The sequence below is a fragment of the Onthophagus taurus genome, chromosome 6, assembly GCF_036711975.1.
Source record: "Onthophagus taurus isolate NC chromosome 6, IU_Otau_3.0, whole genome shotgun sequence".
Lineage (NCBI taxonomy): Eukaryota > Metazoa > Arthropoda > Insecta > Coleoptera > Scarabaeidae > Onthophagus > Onthophagus taurus.
Genome location: NC_091971.1, coordinates 15,017,944 through 15,037,209, shown reverse-complemented (window position 1 = coordinate 15,037,209; position 19,266 = coordinate 15,017,944). Strand labels below are relative to the sequence as shown.

Here is a 19,266-nt window from a genome sequence, read left to right as displayed (position 1 = left end):
CAGTTTAGGTTATTTTAAATTTGTTTTGGTACCGCTGACGTGTTTTATTCTCCACTACAAATAACAATTCAACTTGAAAGTTAACTGTACCTTGTTAGATACAAGATTTATGCGGTGTAGTTTTATTCTTTATGCAGGTAAGTGATGGTAGAAGAAACAGTATTTTATGTCCACATGAACCGATTAAAATCATTTAAGTGAAACCAATAAGCAATCGACACACTTTCTCGACGAAAAAAATACTGTGGCGTTATTAAAAAAGTATGATATAGAATAATTTGAAACGGATTGGTTGAACATTTTATGATTAGCCATTTTGCTTTGGGGACACGACTTCCCCTGAAAGACGCTAACAATATTTTCCTTAATGAAAAAAATGTGCACATAATTTAAAAAATATAATTTCTTTTAAAATACTAACCTCCCCATTTCATTTAAGTACACTAAAACAAAAATAAAACTCCAAACTCAGTTTAAGAATAACGTTGAAAATTTATAGGATGTCGACGAAACGCAAAAGAGCGCCGGCTAAGAAACCAGCAAATAAACGATCTAAGAAAAGAGAAGAAAGTGATATTGATTCGGAATTGAGTGATATCAGTGACAATGAAAATGCCCAACAACCAGACGAAGTGCTGATTGCAGGACATGGTGATGTCCTTGACGAACCTATGCAGCTACCTCAAGAACTACTCAAGACGCTTATTAAACCGGCTGGTCAATTATTTTTGTTTGGCAATGTCAATTGGGATACTGCCGGGCGAAAGGATACCAAATCTGGTGGACGATCACTGCCTAATTTAAACAGTCCTTATCGATTTACTGATCTCAAAGTATGTAATAACCAAAAATTAAAACTAAACAACATTTAATGGTTTAATTTATGTAGGTTCGATTAGCCGTAAGTGGATGTGTTGCAGCACATAGTGTTATAATTACAGAAGATGGAAAAGCAATGACTTTTGGTAGGAATCAATATGGTCAATTGGGTATTGACAATACCACCACCAAAGATGTGCCAACAGACGTTAATGCATTGGTTAATATGAATGTAATTTCCGCAGCATGCGGTCGTAATCATACACTTTTCCTGACTGATACCGGAACAGTTTATGCTTGTGGTGATAATCGCTCTGGACAATGTGGTGTGGGTAATCAGCAACCCAATATACTCACACCCACTCGAATTAATTACAGAGGTCCACCTATAGTAAAGGTATAGAAATTATAATGAAACCTTGATATAACGGATTTTTTTAATATCATCAGTATATTTAAATATAAATGTTGGCGCTGATCAAGGTTTATATAAATATAAAAGGTTGTCTAGGTCCTTAGACTGCAATACTTTAATTTTAAGAGCGGGAGTATTTCGTGACGTAAGTGGCGGTGGATTGCGCGCGCAACCTCAAGGTCATGTTTAGTGAGAGTTGAAATTTCTTCTCTAATATAACATAAATTGGCAATTACTACTTTAGTTTTCCTCAATTATTTTATGATAAGTGAATTTATATCAAAAATTAAGTTGAATTATTTTCCGTTTTACTACCACAGTTAATTATAAACACTAAATATATTAACCCTTTGTGTCCCAAGAACTCAAAAATTTTGAAACTTTGTGGCAGAATTAAAATGCCATCTAAATACACTCAGTCCAGGGGGATAATGGTACCATCAAGCATTATAATATATTTTCTGTATACAAAAACTATTTATATCTATGTTAGAAAATAAGTAACACTTGCTTTATCTAAACCACATTATGACATTCAGAAAAACAGTTCTTTCTTTAATTGCAACATAAATAAACGTTGCAGGAAGTATATTTTGAGTGGGGTCTAGCTTTGGCAGAACAATTTTCACAACTTCCTCTTTATTTTGAACTTGCGCTACAACATTTCCGTGGACGCAGTAAATTTGAATATTTATTTATCAGACCTGTATTTACAGAACAACGAAAATCTGATAGAATATTGAGAAAAAACATATTGAGCAAAAACTAACATTTTTGCATAATCTAAGTGTCAAAAAAGATGCTAATTTAAAAATTCCTGGAAGCCGTATTTATTGAAATTAAGGAATGAGACTTATTCTAAATTAAAGCTCAAAGCTTTCTCTTTAAAATGATGTATAATAATTGTTGGGTTGGATTGGAAAAATATTGAGAAAAAAAATGTTGAAATAAAACTTACATTTTCGTATAACCTAAAAGTGTCAAAAAAGATACTAATTTAAAAATTCCTGGAAGCTGTATTTATTGAAATTAAGGAATGAGACTTGTTCTAAATTAAAGCTCAAAGCTTTCTCTTTAAAATGATGTATAATAATTGTTGGGTTGGATTGGAAAAATATTGAGAAAAAAAATGTTGAAATAAAACTTACATTTTCGTATAACCTAAAAGTGTCAAAAAAAGATGCCAATTAAAAAATTCGTGGAAGCCATATTTATTGAAATTAAGGAATGAGACTTATTTTAAATTAAAGCTCAAAGCTTTCTCTTTAAAATGATGTATAATAATTGTTGGGATGGATTTGAAAAATATTGAGAAAAAAAATGTTGAAATAAAAAATTCGAAATAAAACTATCAAAAAAGATGCTAATTTAAAAATTCGTGGAAGTCGTATTTATTGAAGTTAAGAAATGAGACTTATTCTAAATTAAAGCTCAAAGCTTTCTCTTTACAATGATGTATAATAATTGTTGGGTTGGATTGGAAATATAGTTTAAATAGGAGAAATAGTAAATAGGAAAAATAATTTATTTCCCCTAACTTTAGAGTGGTGTAACTCGGTGGGGAAGGGGTTTTGAACAAAAAGTTATATGCAAGATGATTTATATTACGTTTAGAAACACCTGTATATTTATTGAACTATCTCTCAAGACGGTTAAACCCGAATGATTCTATTTCTAAGTATAGCGTTAGTTCTAGTAAAAGTACTAGTGTAAAACTAGAACCAACACTAAAACTAGAAACGTTTGGGTTTAGCCATGCGTCTGAAGACAGAAGAAGAAACTTCAGAAACTTTCTAGTTCTATCTCTAGTGTTAGTTCTAGTTTTAGGTGAATGAAAAATATACTACAATCTTGCACTGAATAACAACTAAAACTAGAGCAAACACTAGACCATAAATCTCTTAAGACGGCTAAACTCAAATATTTCTAGGTCTAGAGTTAGTTCTAATTTTACATCATCGAGAAGTAGGGGTCTCTCTCAAGTCTAACAAAATGCGAATCGATAAAAGTGTTCGCGAATCATTTAGAATGATTCATTGCCTCACATACACACTACTTAGTGCTTTTGTATATAATCCTTGTTATTTTAATATTTTAAATTCAAACTTTGGAATGACTGGAAATTAAATCTCTCACAATCTTGACGTCATTACGTGACCAGCTGTCTGATATTGTCTAAAATGATCATAATGTTACTAAAATTACCTAAAATAATTGAAATGAGTATAAAATTATTTAACTTTGGAAGGTTATGCTTATTTTTTATATAAAAAGGAGTCATACAAATGGACCTATGCACCACCAACTTTGAAAATCGATTGTATTTAATTAATTAGTTTATTTAACTTGAAGAAAAAACAAAAATGGTTCATTTTTAAATATTTATTTTAGAAAATCAACATACATGGCTGTAGTCATTTGGATTATTTTACACAACTAAAGTGTTAAAAAAGATCAAGTTAAGGTAAATCGTTTAAATATATTTTTATCTTGTGAAGTAATGTATTAACTTAAAAGTAAACACATTCTCATGAGAACTTAATTACTGTATATGCAAGAGGGACAAAGCTCTATTTTGTGCTCACTACACAGACTTTTATCACATTTTGCACAGAATGATTTCGTAATTCGTCGATTAGTGGTTAGATCATCATTAATGGGCGTTACATTTTCAATATTTCTTCGCATCGACCAATTCAAGTATATCTGTTAACTGACTTGCGCCAAGAACAATTTCGTCGAACAATTGTCTAAAATAACCAAAATTTGTCAAAAATAATTTAAGTTTGTCTAAGCTTGTAAAAAATTGATCAAAATGTGGCTAACATTATCTAAACTACTCCAAAATTGTATAAAATTGTTTATTTCTAAAATTATCTAAATTTTACAAAATAGTTCAAAATATCACTGAAATTATGTAAGCTTGCTCAAAATTATTTAAAAGCGCAAAATTTGTCTAATAAACAATTTTCGACAAAACTTGTTCAAAACTATCTACTATGATCAAAAGGTGGCTAAAATTATCTAAATTACGCCAAACTTTTTAATTTTAGACAATTTAAATCATTTTAATAATAATAATAATAATAATAAACAAGTTTATTGTTCACAAAAATCGATATAGGTACATGGTACATATTATTGAAAATACAAAAAATTTTTACATATCTAAATTTATGAACAAAAGGTGATGTTCGATAGTCTATCGTTCTTCCACAATCACCCCCTTAAAAATAATAAACATAAACATAGACAAAACAGAAAAGAACATGAAAAGAGAAAGAAAACACGAACAAGAGAGAACTTATGCGCAAATACGGCAGATACGGCAGAGCTGAGGTATTAACATCATCGGTAACCCTGAAAGGTGCATTGAGCCGAAAACAAGGCTGCCCTATATCGACGTTTAAGTAATGCAGCGGACGTGCACAGTCCTACAGATCCAGAAATCTCGTTAACCAGTTTTGAAATTTGGTAAGAATAGCATTTTTTAAAAAATTGACGTTTGTGAATGGGTGGTGTGAGAGTTCCCTTAAACCTAATATTGAGGGTGTGCACGTCCGTCCTGTACCGTATCTTCTGGCGAAGGTAGGGTGGTCGACCTGTCGTTATAATATTGAAATAAGCTGTTGCGCAATGTAATTTTCTGCGGTTGATCATATTTAACCAGCTTATTTCAATCAACTTGTGACTAATGTGCTCTCGTCGCCTTATACCAAAAATTAGTCGCAGACATGAATTTTGTACTTTTTGTATTTTTTGAGCTATACGTTTAGATATAAAAGAGGAGTACAACATGTCCCCATAGTTAAAACCCGATAACACCAGGCTCTCACAAAGTAAACGTTTACTGCTACCGGTTAGGAAATGACGCGCGTTATAAATGGATTTTAATTGACAGTATGCCGCCCGGATCTTTTTATTAATATATTCATTGAAAGTTAGATTCTCATCAATAATTATTCCCAAACTTTTAACTGAATCTTTGCACGTTAATTGTTGGTTTCCTATACGTATGTCAAGTTTGGGTTTAATTCTTTCCCTAAGTTTTTTCGGGCCAAAAACAATAACATCGGTTTTTGCTGAGTTAATTAATAAATTATGACGACGAGACACATCCACAAGGTTATCTAGGTCAGCACTTATCCGCCTGCAGGCCTCCTCCACCTCACCCTCGCCAAAAGACCCATAAAGCTGAGTGTCATCGGCATATTGGTGCATATTGCAAAAAGATACATGCTTGTGAAAATCGCTAGTGTATATTGAGAAAAGGAGCGGGGAGAGAACCGATCCCTGTGGGACACCTGTCGATACCGTCATTGCCTCCGACACCCGACCATCCACACTCACACGTTGCACCCTATTATCCAAAAAACTCCCCAATAAATTAACTGCCTTGCACTTTAACCCTAATTTTGTAAAAGTTTGCATGAATTTGAACAAATTTTGCGATTTTAAACAATTATAGACAAGTTGTTTTTAGACAATTTGAATGATTTTAGACAATTTTGTAAAAGTTTGGATGAATTTGAACAAATTTTGCGATTTTAAACAATTACAGACAAGTTTACATAATTTTAGATGGAGTTTGATCATTGTGGAACATTTTATGTATATTTAAAATTTGTGAATGATAAGCCAAATTTAAATAAATTTTGTTGTTTTAAATAATTAGACAAGTTTACATAGTTTTAGACACATTTTTATTATGTTATTTTAGTGTTGGTTCTAGTTTTAACTGTTATTCAGCACTATATTGTTGTATATATTTATTAAACTAAAAGTAGAACTAACACTAGATCTACAATCAGAAACATTCGGGTTTAGCCATCTTAAGTTTCTATTTTAAGATCTAGTGTCTTCGCTATATTAATCCGTTATATTGAGGTTTCACTGTATTTTTGAATAAAAAAGAAAATTAACGATAATTATCATTAGGTTGGTTGTGGTGCGGAATTCTCACTAGTTCTTGATATAAAAGGAGGCTTACATTCATTCGGATTACCTGAATATGGTCAACTTGGACATAACACAGATGGAAAATACTTTAAAACAAACACAAAACTTTGTTACAATTTTGAAACGAGTCCTAAACGGGTTGTTCTTTATATTGAGAAAGGTAAAGATGGTCATGTTTCGCCCGTTGATGTAACCGAAATCGTTGATTTTAATTGTGGTCAAAACCACACTGTGGCAATTGATAGCAAAAAGCGAGCTTTTTCGTGGGGTTTTGGTGGGTTTGGAAGACTTGGGCACGCAGAACAAAAAGACGAATTCGTGCCCCGATTAATAAAATACTTTGATACTCAATCTCGAGGTGTTCGATCCGTTCATTGTGGTTCCACGTACAGTCTTGCCGTCACCGATTTTGGGGCGCTGTTTATGTTCGGACAAACCAAACGTACCGGGGAAGCGAATATGTATCCGAAACCAGTTCAAGATTTAGCTGGGTGGGACATTCATTTAGTTGCCACTGGGAATACATCAATTATTATAGCTGCTGATGATACTGTTATTGCTTGGGGAGCTTCACCAACTTATGGGGAATTAGGTTTTGGTGATATTACAAAATCTTCGACTACACCAAAAGAAGTAAGTTTTATTTAAAAAAATTTTGCAATTGTTATTATTTCTTAAATAACCTTTTTATTTTAGGTAACTCGTTTGAGTGGCGTTAAGGTATTACACTTAGCGATGGGTCTTTCTCATACACTTTTGATAGCTCAAAATGATACAGATGATCAAAAAGCTAAACTGGATACTTTCGATAAATTTGAATTGTAATCCTGTCCAAAATGCAAGGCTTTTACTAACATCAGGTCTAAATAAGAATAACGTGACTGTTTCTGTACGTGTTAAAGGCCACGCACCATTGTCGTCAGTACTACTACTACTGCCTCCCGTTCTTTTGATACTTTTTATCACAAATCCGCGAATTTTTTTTTAGTGTATCCGAGAGAATTACGTCTCTAAGTTTTAGATTTCCAGTATTTTTTTATGGCGTATTTATTGTTTACAGGATAAAATTTAGGAACACAATCATACTAAATAAGTAACAATAAGGAGAATATTTTTCTTCGATTGTAATTTTTAGGAATATCTTAATAGTTTTTTTAAATTTACATACGATTTTTTATTTTCTCAAACTTAGTTTTGTAAGTGATATGTATTCTTCTTTACATTTTCTTTTTTTTAAATAAAGTGTATCACGATAATTATTGCTTTTTTGCTTAAAAATATCCTCGTTTTATTGAAATATTTAATTTTATGTAAATCAAATTTATGTTGGTAACACTTTTTTTGACATTTATATCTACAAAAGCGTATACACCCTGTCCCGTATCTTACGCATCAGAGCATTACACGGTTGCAGGATACATTTGATTGCAGGTGCTTGTCAAAATTGAAATTGAAGTTAAGCTTTTTTAAAGAAAAAGTCTTATTTAATTTGTTTAAAAGGCTGTATTTAACCCAAAATTGGTTGATCTAGGGTATTATAAACAAGGTAAATGAATTAAATCTAAAAAAGATATTTTTTATAATCGATTTAAATTAACTACAATTAACGAATTTGTTATGAATGCGAGATAATCGTAAAGAATTCGAATTGTTTTAAAATTAGGTTAGAATTGATAAAAAAATCGGAATAAAATTTTATTATTTTATGGTTATCCAACTTGACTCAGTTACCATGGTGATTAAGATCCAAATACTGCAGTTGCTTGTCAAAATTGACTTCAACGGTTTGAAGTTCAAACCAAAAAGTTTGAACTGTCAACTTTTAATTTTGACATATTTGTCAACTTTATAAAAAATCCTTTAAAATGAGTCCAAAAATGACGCACTTATCTCAAAAAACAAAAAAGTTTGAATAAAAAAACGTTAAACCCGAAGTTACCAACAATTAAGATATCAATTTAATTATTAAATATAAATACCAACCTTAATTTTTTTATTGTATTTTTGTTTTTGTGATAAATTTTAAGCCATTTTATAAAAATTAAGAATTTGTCAAAATGACATTTCTAAGCGGAAGTTGCTTATATCTCGAGTAATATTGGAATTAAACATATCATGTTTGGGCTCATTTCAAAGGATTTTTCACGACGATTACAAATATGTCAAAATTGACGTTGACGTTGGTAACCGAAAGTTGATCATAACTTCATTAATATTTAAAATAAATATGTCGTGTTTGTACTCATTTTAAAGGATTTGTAATGAAGATTACAAATATGTCAAAATTGGGGTTGACATTTTAAATCTGAAGTTAGTTATCATGTAATAGACAAATGGACAACTTCATGGTGTTCTTTCATGATGTATTCTTTATTAAAAAAACTTTTAAAATGAGTCCAAACATGACGCACTTATCTCAAAAAACAAAAAAGTTCGAATAAAAAAACGTTAAACCTGAAGTTAGCAACAATTAAGATAGCAATTTAATTATTAAATATTAATACCAACCTTAATTTTTAATTGTTTTTATTGTATTTATGTTTTTGTGATAAATTTTAAAACATTTTATAAAAATTAAGAATATGTCAAAATGACATTGACATTTCAAATTGGAAGTTGCTTATATCTCGAGTAATATTAGAATTAAAAGTATCATTTTTGGGCTCTTTTTAAAGGATTTTTCACGACGATTACAAATATATCATAATTGACGTTGACATTATTCTGAAGTGATTTTTCTAATACATTTTTTTCGAAATGTTTATAATAAGCGCACGGGAACTGTTTTTCGACGTCCAATGGCAAATCGCAAATCAACCCTAGGTCAGGCCGCCGCACCGATCAAAACACGTTTCTTACCAATAGATTCGACACGCAAAAAGAAATAAACTTTTTTTATAAATCAAAATCGTCTGTTATTGGACAAAAGCGGAGAATTTTAAACAGTTCCCGTGCGGTTATTATAAACATTTCGAAAAAAATTTATTATAAAAATCGCTTCAGAATAATGCATCCTTCAACCGTTAATGCTCTGATGCGGAAGATACGGGACACCTGTATATTGTATTTGCTTTTATTCATTTTTTGGAAATTAACCTCTTATTATAAAATTAAACTTATAAACAACTATCTAAAATCAACAAAAATACTTTGGGTGTCTCAAAAGAAATGTTTGTAATTCTTGGAAGTGTTAACTCATTTGACATTTCCTCGAAATACGATACACATTGTATAACAAATACAAAAAAAAAAATATTTCATAAAAAATTATGAAAACATCCCTCAAAAACTAAGCCCTACGTTCGGAGATCATTAATTGATGTAATGGCACTATCCCGTATGATAAAATTTGGGAATGGTAGTAAATCACTTTAAAAATTAATCTTAAAATTCAAAACATAACCTCACTTTTTTTCTAGTCAATTTTTTATTTTCTCAAATTAGTTTTTTAAGTGATATGTATTCTTCTTTACATTTTCTTTTTTTTAATAAAGTGTGTACCACGATAATTATTGCTTTTTTGCTTTTAGTCCTCGTTTTATTGAAATATTTAATTTTATGTAAATCAAATTAATGTTGGTAACACATTTTTTTGACATTTATCTCTTCAAAATCGCATATATTGTATTTGCTTTTATTTATTTTTTTTTAAATTAACCTCTTATTATAAAATTAAACTTATATACAACTATCTAAATCAACAAAAATACTTTGGGTTTTTCAAAAAAATGTTTGTAATTTTCGGAAGTGTTAAATCATTTGACATTTCCTCGAAATACGACGCACATATAACATCATAAAAAATTATGAAAACACCCCTCAAAAACTGAGCCCTACGTTCGGAGATCATTAATTGATGTAATGGCACTATCTCGTATGATAAAACTTGGTGAATTGTGGTAAATCACTTTAAAAATGTAATCTTAAAATTTAAAACGTAACCTCACTTTTTTTCTAGTCCAACCAAAACATTATTTAACCAGAGGCTCCTTTTACAACCGGCAAAACATGTGCGTCGTTTTAAAAGAGTTCGACAAGATGAGAAAAACGTTTTTGAAAGTATAGCTCCACCTTTTGCTAATGTTAATCTTAGTACCCATCGGGTTAATGCTACTACATTATTGAAACCGTTAGGATTTACTGTTGGTGTAAGCGAAACATTTAATTTTAATGTAAATAAGTAACATAAAACTATAAATTCTAATATATTTTCTTAGTTTAGTGCGCTGTGCTTTGGAGGTGCAGTGATATGGCAATATGAAAACATGAGAGCCCATGCAATAAGTATGTTGCATAGACCTATGGACTTTATGCAAAAGAGAATTGACAATAAATTTGTAAGATTATTATTATATCATTGTTGATTTGAATTCAGCTTTTAAGAACATTGTTTTTAGTGCAGTTTTAATTTAGCTTTGCCTTTTAAAATAAAAATTGTTCTTAAAAGCTTTTATATTAAAAAGTTGGTATGAATATTATTTAAATAATTCTTTTTTTATATTACAGGGATCTCTAAGAAAGGAAATGAATACATGGTGGAATAAACTGTCACCAGGGGAAAAAGTTTTTGCCCCAATATGTTTTATAAATGTTCTAATCTTTTTCGCTTGGCGTATACCTCGATTGCAACCTACCATGTTGAAATATTTTTGTTCTAACCCATCCAGCTCTTCCATTTGTTGGCCTATGCTGCTATCTACATTTAGTCATTATTCTTTGTTCCATTTGTTAGCAAATATGTATGTTTTACATAGTTTTAGTACCGGTATGTATTACACACCTTTAATTTTAATGTTATTACATGCGCAAAATTGTAGGTGCTGTAGCAAGTTTAGGAAAAGAACAATTCTTAGGTTTGTACCTTAGCGCAGGTGTAATATCTAGTTTCACAAGCTATGTGTACAAAGCTGTTACAAAACAACCAGGACTATCACTTGGTGCAGTAAGTGAAGTAATAATTTTGGAATTTTGTTTTAGTAATTTTTGTTTTTATTTAGTCAGGAGCAATAATGGCTATTTTAGGTTATGTATGTACTCAATATCCAGATACAAAGCTAGGAATTATTTTATTACCTTTCCTAACATTTTCAGCAGGGAGTGTAAGTTCCTTTTATTATTATACAGTGTGTTAATTAATTATCCTACCCGACGTCATCATTGCAAGTATGTAACCAATATCACAGCTATGACGCAAATCGCATACCAATACTGTGATATTGGTTGCATACTTGCAGTGATGACGTCGGGTACGATAATTAATTAACACACTACACATTATCACTCAATTTAATATATAAGAAATCGTAGTTATAACTTTATATATTTATTTTAGGCAATTAAAGCTATAATAGCTTTAGATACAGCTGGAGTATTATTAGGTTGGAAAATATTCGATCATGCAGCTCATTTAGGTGGAGCAGCGTGCGGTGTAGCTTGGGCCTATTGGGGTCATGAACATATGTGGTTAAAACGTGACCCAATCCTCCAATATTGGCACGAAATAAGAGGGGCAATAAAGTGAACATACATTGTGAGGTTGTGTATATTTCATCTACAAACACTATGTACATAAATATACAAAAAACTTATTTAATAAAACTTTTATTATGATTAGCCAATTATTATGCGTCTTTTCTTTATCTTAAATATCTTTAAATGTAAAAAAGTGGGAGAAAAACCAAGCTGTAACAGGAAGCCCATCTCTATTCTAAGTATCTCAGAGAAACTAATTTTGCATGTGGTATTCTAAAAAATCGCAAAGCTTTCAAATGCTTAAAAGTTGACAAGCAGATATATTGTGAGGTTATTTATATTTCATTACAAAACTATGTAAAGTAGAAACCACAAGAGGTGGCAGTGAATCATCGTTTTCCGCTCTTACAAATGCTATACGTAGTAAATCTAAGTCATTTTTAAGCGATGACTCACTGCCAGCTTCGTGATTTCTACTATGCATAACTATACAAACAAATTATTTCATAAAACTTTTATTATGTGTCTTTTCTTTATTATTAAATCAACATAAACAAAAATCTGCATCATAAAAAAGTGGGAGAAAAACCAAGCTGTAAAAACGGGAAGCTGGCCCATCTCCATTCTTCGTATCTCAGAGTGATAAATTTTGCATGTGATATTCAATATGATCACCAATATAACTAGCGATGTAATAATAACTGTGATCGTAACCATCGCGAAGCTTTAAAATTGCTGGAACGTTTGAAGATTGACAAGCAGAGAGAAGATTTTCGGGGAGAAGTTGTTTTTTTGCATAAAATTCATCCGCACTGCCCTAAAAATTTGATAATAATTAAAATAAGCGTTTTTAAAATAGAATACTATACTTTGTCCACGACTACTATCGAAATTGATTCCATAAATTAAATAAATTTTTGAAAAAAGTTTAAACGTCAATGTGACACAAATTCAATGTTACCAACTGTAACCAACTTCACAACAATTTGTCAAAATTAAATGTCAATTTTATGAAACGTCGTTTTTTTTAAGAAAATTAATTAATTTATGCTTAAATCATAGAAAAAACGGAATTTGTTTACGTTTTTTTAATGTCAAATCTAAAGATTTGAAGTCCCAAAAAAATTAAATTAAATTGACGTTTTTTGAAAGTTTGACGTTTCAAATAATTATTATTTTAGTCTGTCAAGTTGAATTCATTGTGTGAAAAATGACTACCCTTTTATAAGGTATATACAATATCATAAGGTAGCTGTGGACGAATATTTTTATGATTTACTTGATCAATTAGAATTATTAAAGATGGTCCATTGTATTTCTTTACCAACTCAGTGGCATCCCATTCTTCCCAATGTCCGGTTTCTTTTGGGCCGAGATATCCAGAAAAAGCTTTTTCGCCCCATGGGCAATTGATAGGGTTCGAAATGGGAGCAAAAGCGGATACACTTCTATATAAACCTGGGTTTTTCAATGCGCAAATTAACGCCCCGTGACCTCCCATACTAAAAATAAGGTTTTGTATTTCTTAGAAAAACACAAACAATATTTTTTCTTTAGATTTACATATGGTGCACCTGTTTTTGTCATTTTGGCACCAGTAAAAAAACATTAAAATTGGAAACTATTGAAATAAATATTCAATGTCAAAAATAAACTCATGCCTTCATAAATTATAGTAAATAAAGTAAATCAGGAATTGTTATTTTTTACCTATGCCCCATAATTGATTGTTGCCCTTCCAAAATAGGAAAATTTGTTTTAACAATCTCTACTAATTCTTTAGTTACATAACTAAACATCTTATAATTTTCACTCCATGGTTTTTGGGTGGCATCAACATAAAACCCAGCACCAACTCCAAAATCCCAGCTTTCGGAGTCACCGGGAATGTTTAAACCTCTTGGTGAAGTATCTGGAGCTACAAGAATTACTCCATGTTCAGCTGCATATCTATAATAAAACATAATTGATTTAAAATGTCCTAAGTTATCAAAAAGATTCTTTTTTAGTTAACAATAATTACTTTTGAGCTCCAGATTTTTGAATAAAATTTTGCTCATTACATGTTAAACCTGATAACCAATAAATGACTGGAACTTTTTTCTCATCAGCTTGTGGTGGTAAATAAACGGCGAATTTCATAACACAACCCACGGTTTTGGAGTTATGGGAGAATATTTTTTGGTGGCCCCCGAACATTTTGTTGTTGGAGATTTCGGTGATTTCCGTAGAATTTGCCATCTAATTAAGAAATATAACGCATGTTTAGATTAAAATATCAAAAAAATATGGTCTAATAACTTACATTTTAATAAATAACTCACCGGGTAAAGATGACTTTAGATTTTTAGGTTATGTTTTTTTGTTAAATAATTCCCGATAAGATTAATAAGTTAATACTTATCCTTGACCTTAAAACAAATTCTAATATGTTATAAAAAATAAGTAATACTTTTTAAATCATCCAATCTCTTTGATGTGGTATAACAAAATAAACTTCTTCCTCCAAGATTCTGCTTTTATAGCCCCAACAGGATGAACAGGACAAAGACCGCGCCGTACGTATTTTTAGTATATTTCTTTTCCGACGTTTTACAAATCATTAAACACTTGTTGTACACGTGAATGTTAATTTATTAAAACACCCGGAGAGTTTTAAAAATAACTTCCTTCAAAAACTGTGCAGATTAAATTTATGGGTTCAAATTTGAAAACAACCCAAGTTCTTGAACATTTTATTTATAATTGAATTTAAAACGAGGTTTTTCACTTCGACTCAGTTGATCTTTAAAAATATCTTAGTATTTTTGAATTTCCGTACCCTTTTATATACAGGTGGTCCGTTTGTAATGGCACAAAGCAACAGTGAATTCCTTACGTTAAATTATTATGATTTAACCCAATTAATCTTACAATTAGTCCAATACTAACTCCTCTTTATTTTAATTGTAAGAAAACATGTTCTATTGTACTTTTGGCTATGACTGACGCGAATTATAACTTTATAGCTGTAAACGTCGGTGTATTCGGCAAAGACAGTGATGGTGGGATTTTGTCAAAATCAAATACCTAAGTTCTAAAAAATTCCCCGGGACTAATATAGATAAAGCTATAGACGGAGACACAGCTTTTCCTTTAAAAAATAACCTTCCAAGACTACCACTACTATTGAAATTGATTCCATAAATTTATTTTTTTTAAATAAATTTTTGAATAAAATTTAAACGTCAATGTGACACAAATTCAATGTCACCAACCGTAACCAACTTCACAACAATTTGTCAAAATGAAATGTCAATTTTATGAAACGTCATGTTTTTTTACTAAAATTAATTAATTTATGCTTACATCATACGAAAAAAGGAATTTGTTTAGAATTTTAGAATGTCCTAAAAAAATTAAATTAAATTGACGTTTTTTGAAATTTTAACGTTTCAAATTATTAGTTTGTCAAGTTGACTACCCATGAATAAAAATGACTACCCTTTTGTTATAGAAAACTTATTTATAAGGTATATAAGGTATGTACAGTTTACAAACATCTAGTGATACATTCTAGTGATAGTGCTAATGTAAAACTAGAACTAACACTAGACCTAGAACTAGAAATATTCGGGTTTAGCCGTGCGTCTTCAGATTTTTCTAAGTTCTTGTCTAAGACGCCCGGCTAAACCTAAAACTTTCTAGTTCTAGTGTTAGTTCTACTTTTAATTGTTATTTAACCCTAAATTCTTGTACATTTTAATTGATCTAAACATTTTTTTTTTGGATTTAATCCACTTACCTTGCTTATAATTTCATTCATTTACCTATTTTGAATTAAATACAACCTTTAAATCCAATTAATTATGTGTTTTTCATTAAAAAAACTTATATTCAAGGTCAATTTTGACAATCAACTGCAATATTTATATTAATCACCATGGTAACCGAGTCAAGTTGGATAACCTTAAAATAATAGAATTTTATTCCGATTTTTTTATCTATTCAACTTAATTTTTTTAATTTTAAAACAATTCGAATGCTTTACGATTATCTCGCATTTATAACAAATTCGTTAATTGTAGTTAATTTAAATCGATTCTAATTAAGAGAAATAAATTAAAAATATCTCTTTTTGATTTAATTCACTTACCTTGTTTATAATACCCTACTAGATAAACCAATTTTGAGTTAAATACAGCCTTTTAAACCAATTAAATAAGACTTTTTTCTTAAAAAAAAACTTAAATTCAATTTCTATTTTGACAAGCACCTGCAATATTTGGATCTTAATCACCATGGTAACCGAGTCAAGTTGGATAACCTAACAATAATAAAATTATAACCGTTAATATTTCGCTTTATATTTTAATATTTTTTTAATTTTATTTTTTTTTTGTATATTGCTTCTTAAGTGAAATACATTGTATAAATAAAAACATAGAAACGTCAATTCTTCCAATGACGTCACAGCAAGGCCTTTGCGGGGGGATACGTTCATGACATACACAGTATGTTTACTCAACGAATAATCTAGGGACTTTAGGCAGCAATAATAATAACGGACCATACTGTATATCAAAAGCTTTTTGTGGTCGGTAAATCAAAATTGCTTTTAATTCTTATTTGTATCTTTAATTATTTGGAAAGGAGGACAAAGAATAGGTGCCAAATGCATTTATTATGATATTTTTAGTTGTAATTAAGGAAGAGAATTAAAAGTATAAGAAAATATCAATCGGTAACATTCACATTTATTTGTCGAAAAGATTCGTTTCTATTTGCAACTCTGCTAAATAATAAAAATATTTGGCAACAATATTTAATTTAAAAAAGCATCTAAGATTTCTATAACAATTTCACTAATTCAATTTAATTTAATTAATTATCCATTGGTTATTAAATTGTAAAAATATTTATAGTTTTAGAGATCAAAAAAATTAAAACAAAAATAAAATAAACACAATAAATAACATCATTGAGGTATCCTTAAAAATTATTTATGGAAAATAAAAGACTCATCGATTTCCTAAGTTGATCACAATATCTTGTTCTAAAAAAATAAATTAAAAAATATATAATCATGTATATCATACACAACACGTCTCTAAAATTTCCGTCGTTCTTCGTACACAAATTTTTTAATATTCTCATACGCAACATTGATCACACCCCAACTAATAAACGATCTCGTACAATTTACGTGTACTCCTCTATATACATATCTCAATTTCGAACCTCGTTCGCGATATATCTTCGGTAAAGTTGTAAAAATCGAATCAAACGTTCCCCCTACTTTACTTTGTAAACTAACTTTCCCCACATTTAGCGGATAGAATAAACATGAAACTCCAGCACCAATCGATGCCCCACAAATAAATTGAAATAACGTCCGTACAATTTCGGAACTATACGCTGGAATATAACACGATAATTCTTCTCTTAGAATAAAAAAACACGCATTCGCTGGTCCGTTTCGTAAAACGATTGCGTGTGCACCTCTGTAATATTCTTTCAGGCCATAGTTGATTCCGATTACTTTGACCGCATCGAAAGTGTTGCGAAAATGAAGGTGGTACGTGGAGTCTTGTAAAAGAGTTTGTATTCGTTCAAATGGAGTGAAAACGGCTTCTAAAGACCCTGCGACAAGACCGGCGATTGTTCGAGCAATATAACTGTTTACGTTTAAATATGATAATGGGCGTTTTACTTCATCATAAACACCAAACATTATTGAGAAAGATAAGGATTTTTGAAGCATTGGTGGTAGCATTCCTCGATAAAGGAAATAAATCCCTTCATGGCGTAAATCTCGGAATGCACTGTGAGCTTTAACTCCATGTAACATCTAAAATAAATAATATTAAATAAAAATTTTAAGTTAAAGCATATTTTTACCTGTCGAAATATTAATTTATTGATAGGATAAGTAATTGTAATATTAATAATAGCAGAACCGCAACCACATAAAAACTCTCTCCATTCAGGTACACATTGTGATCTCCAGTCCACGATGGTTCTGGTTGTTGTTGTGGCCATCGTGGTTGTTTCTACAAAAGAATTTCCTGCTTTAAGATCCATTCCTTTTTACTACAGTAACAACTCAAATCGAGTAACAAATCATTGACTTGACATATATACGTCAAAATTTGACGTTTACTAAAACTTTTTAGGTTATGTAACTTTTAATTATACCTTGAACGCATGATGTTGTATCGGCAGCGTGATCATTTGAAATTTTCGAGACGAGCATCTCACATTCCTTGTTAAAACCCCTACATAATTATGGCTGATCTTTACAATTTAATACAAACAATTTTATATCGTCTCACTTGGGGCCATTGTGTACACGGAACTTTTCGTACGTGACAGATGAAACCTCGTTGCCAGTTTTAACACATCGAAAGATAACAAAAATTTATCACGTTTAATTACAAATTCGATTAGGGTAATATGTTCTGGGAGGTCTGGTTGTTTTCGTTTATTAAAATTATCAACGAGAATTGATTAAATTAAGATTGATTAGCGGTTTGAGTTAATAACAATTGCAAATAATGTTGCAACATTGCAGCGCGTGATTTTAACGTATGCATTCGGGAACATGAGGTTGAAATTTTTTTAAAAATAGTTAAAAATTAAACCTTGTGGTTTTATGTAACACGTTGAATTTTTAGTACTTTGGTCCTGGCTAAAATCACAGTTAAAACGCAATTAGTTTTTAGTAGTGACGGAATGTTTTTTTTTTAATTTTATTTGTTTATTTATTTTTTTCATTGTCCTTTTATTACTGCAATCTATCGCTTACAACAACAATAAACAGTATGTTTAACAATAAAAAACAAATAACACAGTAGGAACCCGCTCAATAGTAGGTCCAAAAGAAAACCATATTAATGCATGGTTGTGACAAACAATAACATATTTGTATAGTATAATAAATGAAAGATAGGTACGTTCTTTATTCTGACATGGATATTTCTGGTAGGCTTCAATCTTTTAATAGTTGCCCGACACAACAGATTTTTCTGCAAGTCGATTTGGATGAATTTGCAGCATTTTTCTTTTAAAGTAAGCATATTGAGGTCTTGATGTAAGATGTAATTAGGTACAAATTAAGGTGCCTTACATATTTCTCGAAGAACTTTAGACTGAAATCGCTGCGTTCCCAAGTTCGTATTCCCAAACAGGTTTCAGTATGGCAGTATATATAAGCAACAAGTCTAGGTTGAGTTGTGAGTTTTTATTCATAACCCAGTGCATTTTCCTGTATAACAGTCCTAATTGAAGCCGTTTGGTCCATATATGTTTTTTCCAGGTTTGGTGATGATCCAAGTAAATTCCCAGGTATTTGACTTGATTTTGAATAGGTGATGGAGCATTATTTAACGTAACAGTTGGACAGAGCTCCGAAAGACATGAGGTCCGGAGGCTTTTTAACCGGACCAAGACATTAGGTGAATGGGAGCAATATAAACAAGCTCTAACGAATTCGTAAGGCAAAAGGAGAGTTTTGGAGGAGGTTCTGTGAGGTAATGAAAAAATGTGGAGCGCCTCGGGCCCACAAAAGGTGTGATCCGGCTCTGAATGAAAGGCACATTCAGGAGTGCAAGAATTCTCGC

General features: G+C 30.7%; 4 protein-coding genes across 5 annotated transcripts; 2 read left to right on the top strand and 2 right to left on the bottom strand.

Moving 5' to 3' along the window:
* Nucleotides 1–31: 31 nt before the first annotated feature.
* Nucleotides 32–7,449, top strand: LOC111414690 (protein RCC2 homolog). 2 transcript variants are annotated; one of them, XM_023046093.2, is made up of 5 exons: nt 32–137; nt 500–833; nt 890–1,216; nt 6,173–6,826; nt 6,890–7,449. In XM_023046093.2, exons 2-5 carry the CDS (start codon nt 501–503, stop codon nt 7,016–7,018), a joined length of 1,443 nt encoding a protein of 480 aa, XP_022901861.1. In that variant the 5' UTR covers nt 32–137; nt 500; the 3' UTR covers nt 7,019–7,449. The 2 variants fall into 2 exon arrangements, with proteins under 2 accessions (XP_022901861.1, XP_022901862.1); XM_023046094.2 differs by lacking the exon at nt 32–137 and adding an exon at nt 168–261.
* Nucleotides 7,450–9,774: 2,325 nt separating this feature from the next.
* Nucleotides 9,775–11,814, top strand: LOC111414710 (rhomboid family intramembrane serine protease rho-7). The gene is made up of 7 exons (XM_023046138.2): nt 9,775–10,092; nt 10,152–10,341; nt 10,411–10,530; nt 10,700–10,958; nt 11,011–11,135; nt 11,191–11,292; nt 11,526–11,814. The coding sequence occupies exons 1-7, from the start codon at nt 10,055–10,057 to the stop codon at nt 11,712–11,714; spliced, it is 1,023 nt and encodes a 340-aa protein (XP_022901906.2). The 5' UTR covers nt 9,775–10,054; the 3' UTR covers nt 11,715–11,814.
* Nucleotides 11,815–12,164: 350 nt separating this feature from the next.
* On the bottom strand, nt 12,165–14,496 carry LOC111414700 (S-formylglutathione hydrolase). Its single transcript, XM_023046123.2, has 5 exons — nt 13,971–14,496; nt 13,689–13,906; nt 13,376–13,615; nt 12,945–13,167; nt 12,165–12,482 (listed from the first exon to the last, which is right to left on the bottom strand). Exons 2-5 carry the CDS (start codon nt 13,904–13,906, stop codon nt 12,300–12,302), a joined length of 864 nt encoding a protein of 287 aa, XP_022901891.2. The 5' UTR covers nt 13,971–14,496; the 3' UTR covers nt 12,165–12,299.
* A 2,135-nt stretch (nt 14,497–16,631) lies between these two features.
* On the bottom strand, nt 16,632–18,247 carry LOC111414707 (mitochondrial nicotinamide adenine dinucleotide transporter SLC25A51). The gene is made up of 3 exons (XM_023046134.2): nt 17,843–18,247; nt 17,546–17,697; nt 16,632–17,495 (listed from the first exon to the last, which is right to left on the bottom strand). Exons 1-3 carry the CDS (start codon nt 17,898–17,900, stop codon nt 16,755–16,757), a joined length of 951 nt encoding a protein of 316 aa, XP_022901902.1. The 5' UTR covers nt 17,901–18,247; the 3' UTR covers nt 16,632–16,754.
* Between the last annotated feature and the right edge of the window lie 1,019 nt (nt 18,248–19,266).

Bases quoted from the DNA above. Each gene is read 5' to 3' on its own strand.
- LOC111414690 (XM_023046093.2), top strand. From the start codon at position 501: ATGTCGACGAAACGCAAAAGAGCGCCGGCTAAGAAACCAGCAAATAAA. The intron at 834-889 runs GTATGTAATAAC...TAATTTATGTAG, and splicing joins ATCGATTTACTGATCTCAAA to GTTCGATTAGCCGTAAGTGG. The intron at 1,217-6,172 runs GTATAGAAATTA...AATTATCATTAG, and splicing joins GAGGTCCACCTATAGTAAAG to GTTGGTTGTGGTGCGGAATT.
- LOC111414710 (XM_023046138.2), top strand. From the start codon at position 10,055: ATGGCACTATCTCGTATGATAAAACTTGGTGAATTGTG. The intron at 10,342-10,410 runs GTAAGCGAAACA...ATATTTTCTTAG, and splicing joins CGTTAGGATTTACTGTTGGT to TTTAGTGCGCTGTGCTTTGG. The intron at 11,293-11,525 runs GTAAGTTCCTTT...TATTTATTTTAG, and splicing joins TAACATTTTCAGCAGGGAGT to GCAATTAAAGCTATAATAGC.
- LOC111414700 (XM_023046123.2), bottom strand. From the start codon at position 13,906: ATGGCAAATTCTACGGAAATCACCGAAATCTCCAACAACAAAATGTTC. The intron at 13,616-13,688 runs GTAATTATTGTT...GTTTTATTATAG, and splicing joins CAAAAATCTGGAGCTCAAAA to ATATGCAGCTGAACATGGAG. The intron at 13,168-13,375 runs GTAAAAAATAAC...CCTTATTTTTAG, and splicing joins CAATCAATTATGGGGCATAG to TATGGGAGGTCACGGGGCGT.
- LOC111414707 (XM_023046134.2), bottom strand. From the start codon at position 17,900: ATGCTCGTCTCGAAAATTTCAAATGATCACGCTGCCGATACAACATCA. The intron at 17,698-17,842 runs GTATAATTAAAA...ATTCTTTTGTAG, and splicing joins TACAACATCATGCGTTCAAG to AAACAACCACGATGGCCACA. The intron at 17,496-17,545 runs GTAAAAATATGC...TATTTATTTTAG, and splicing joins ATAAATTAATATTTCGACAG to ATGTTACATGGAGTTAAAGC.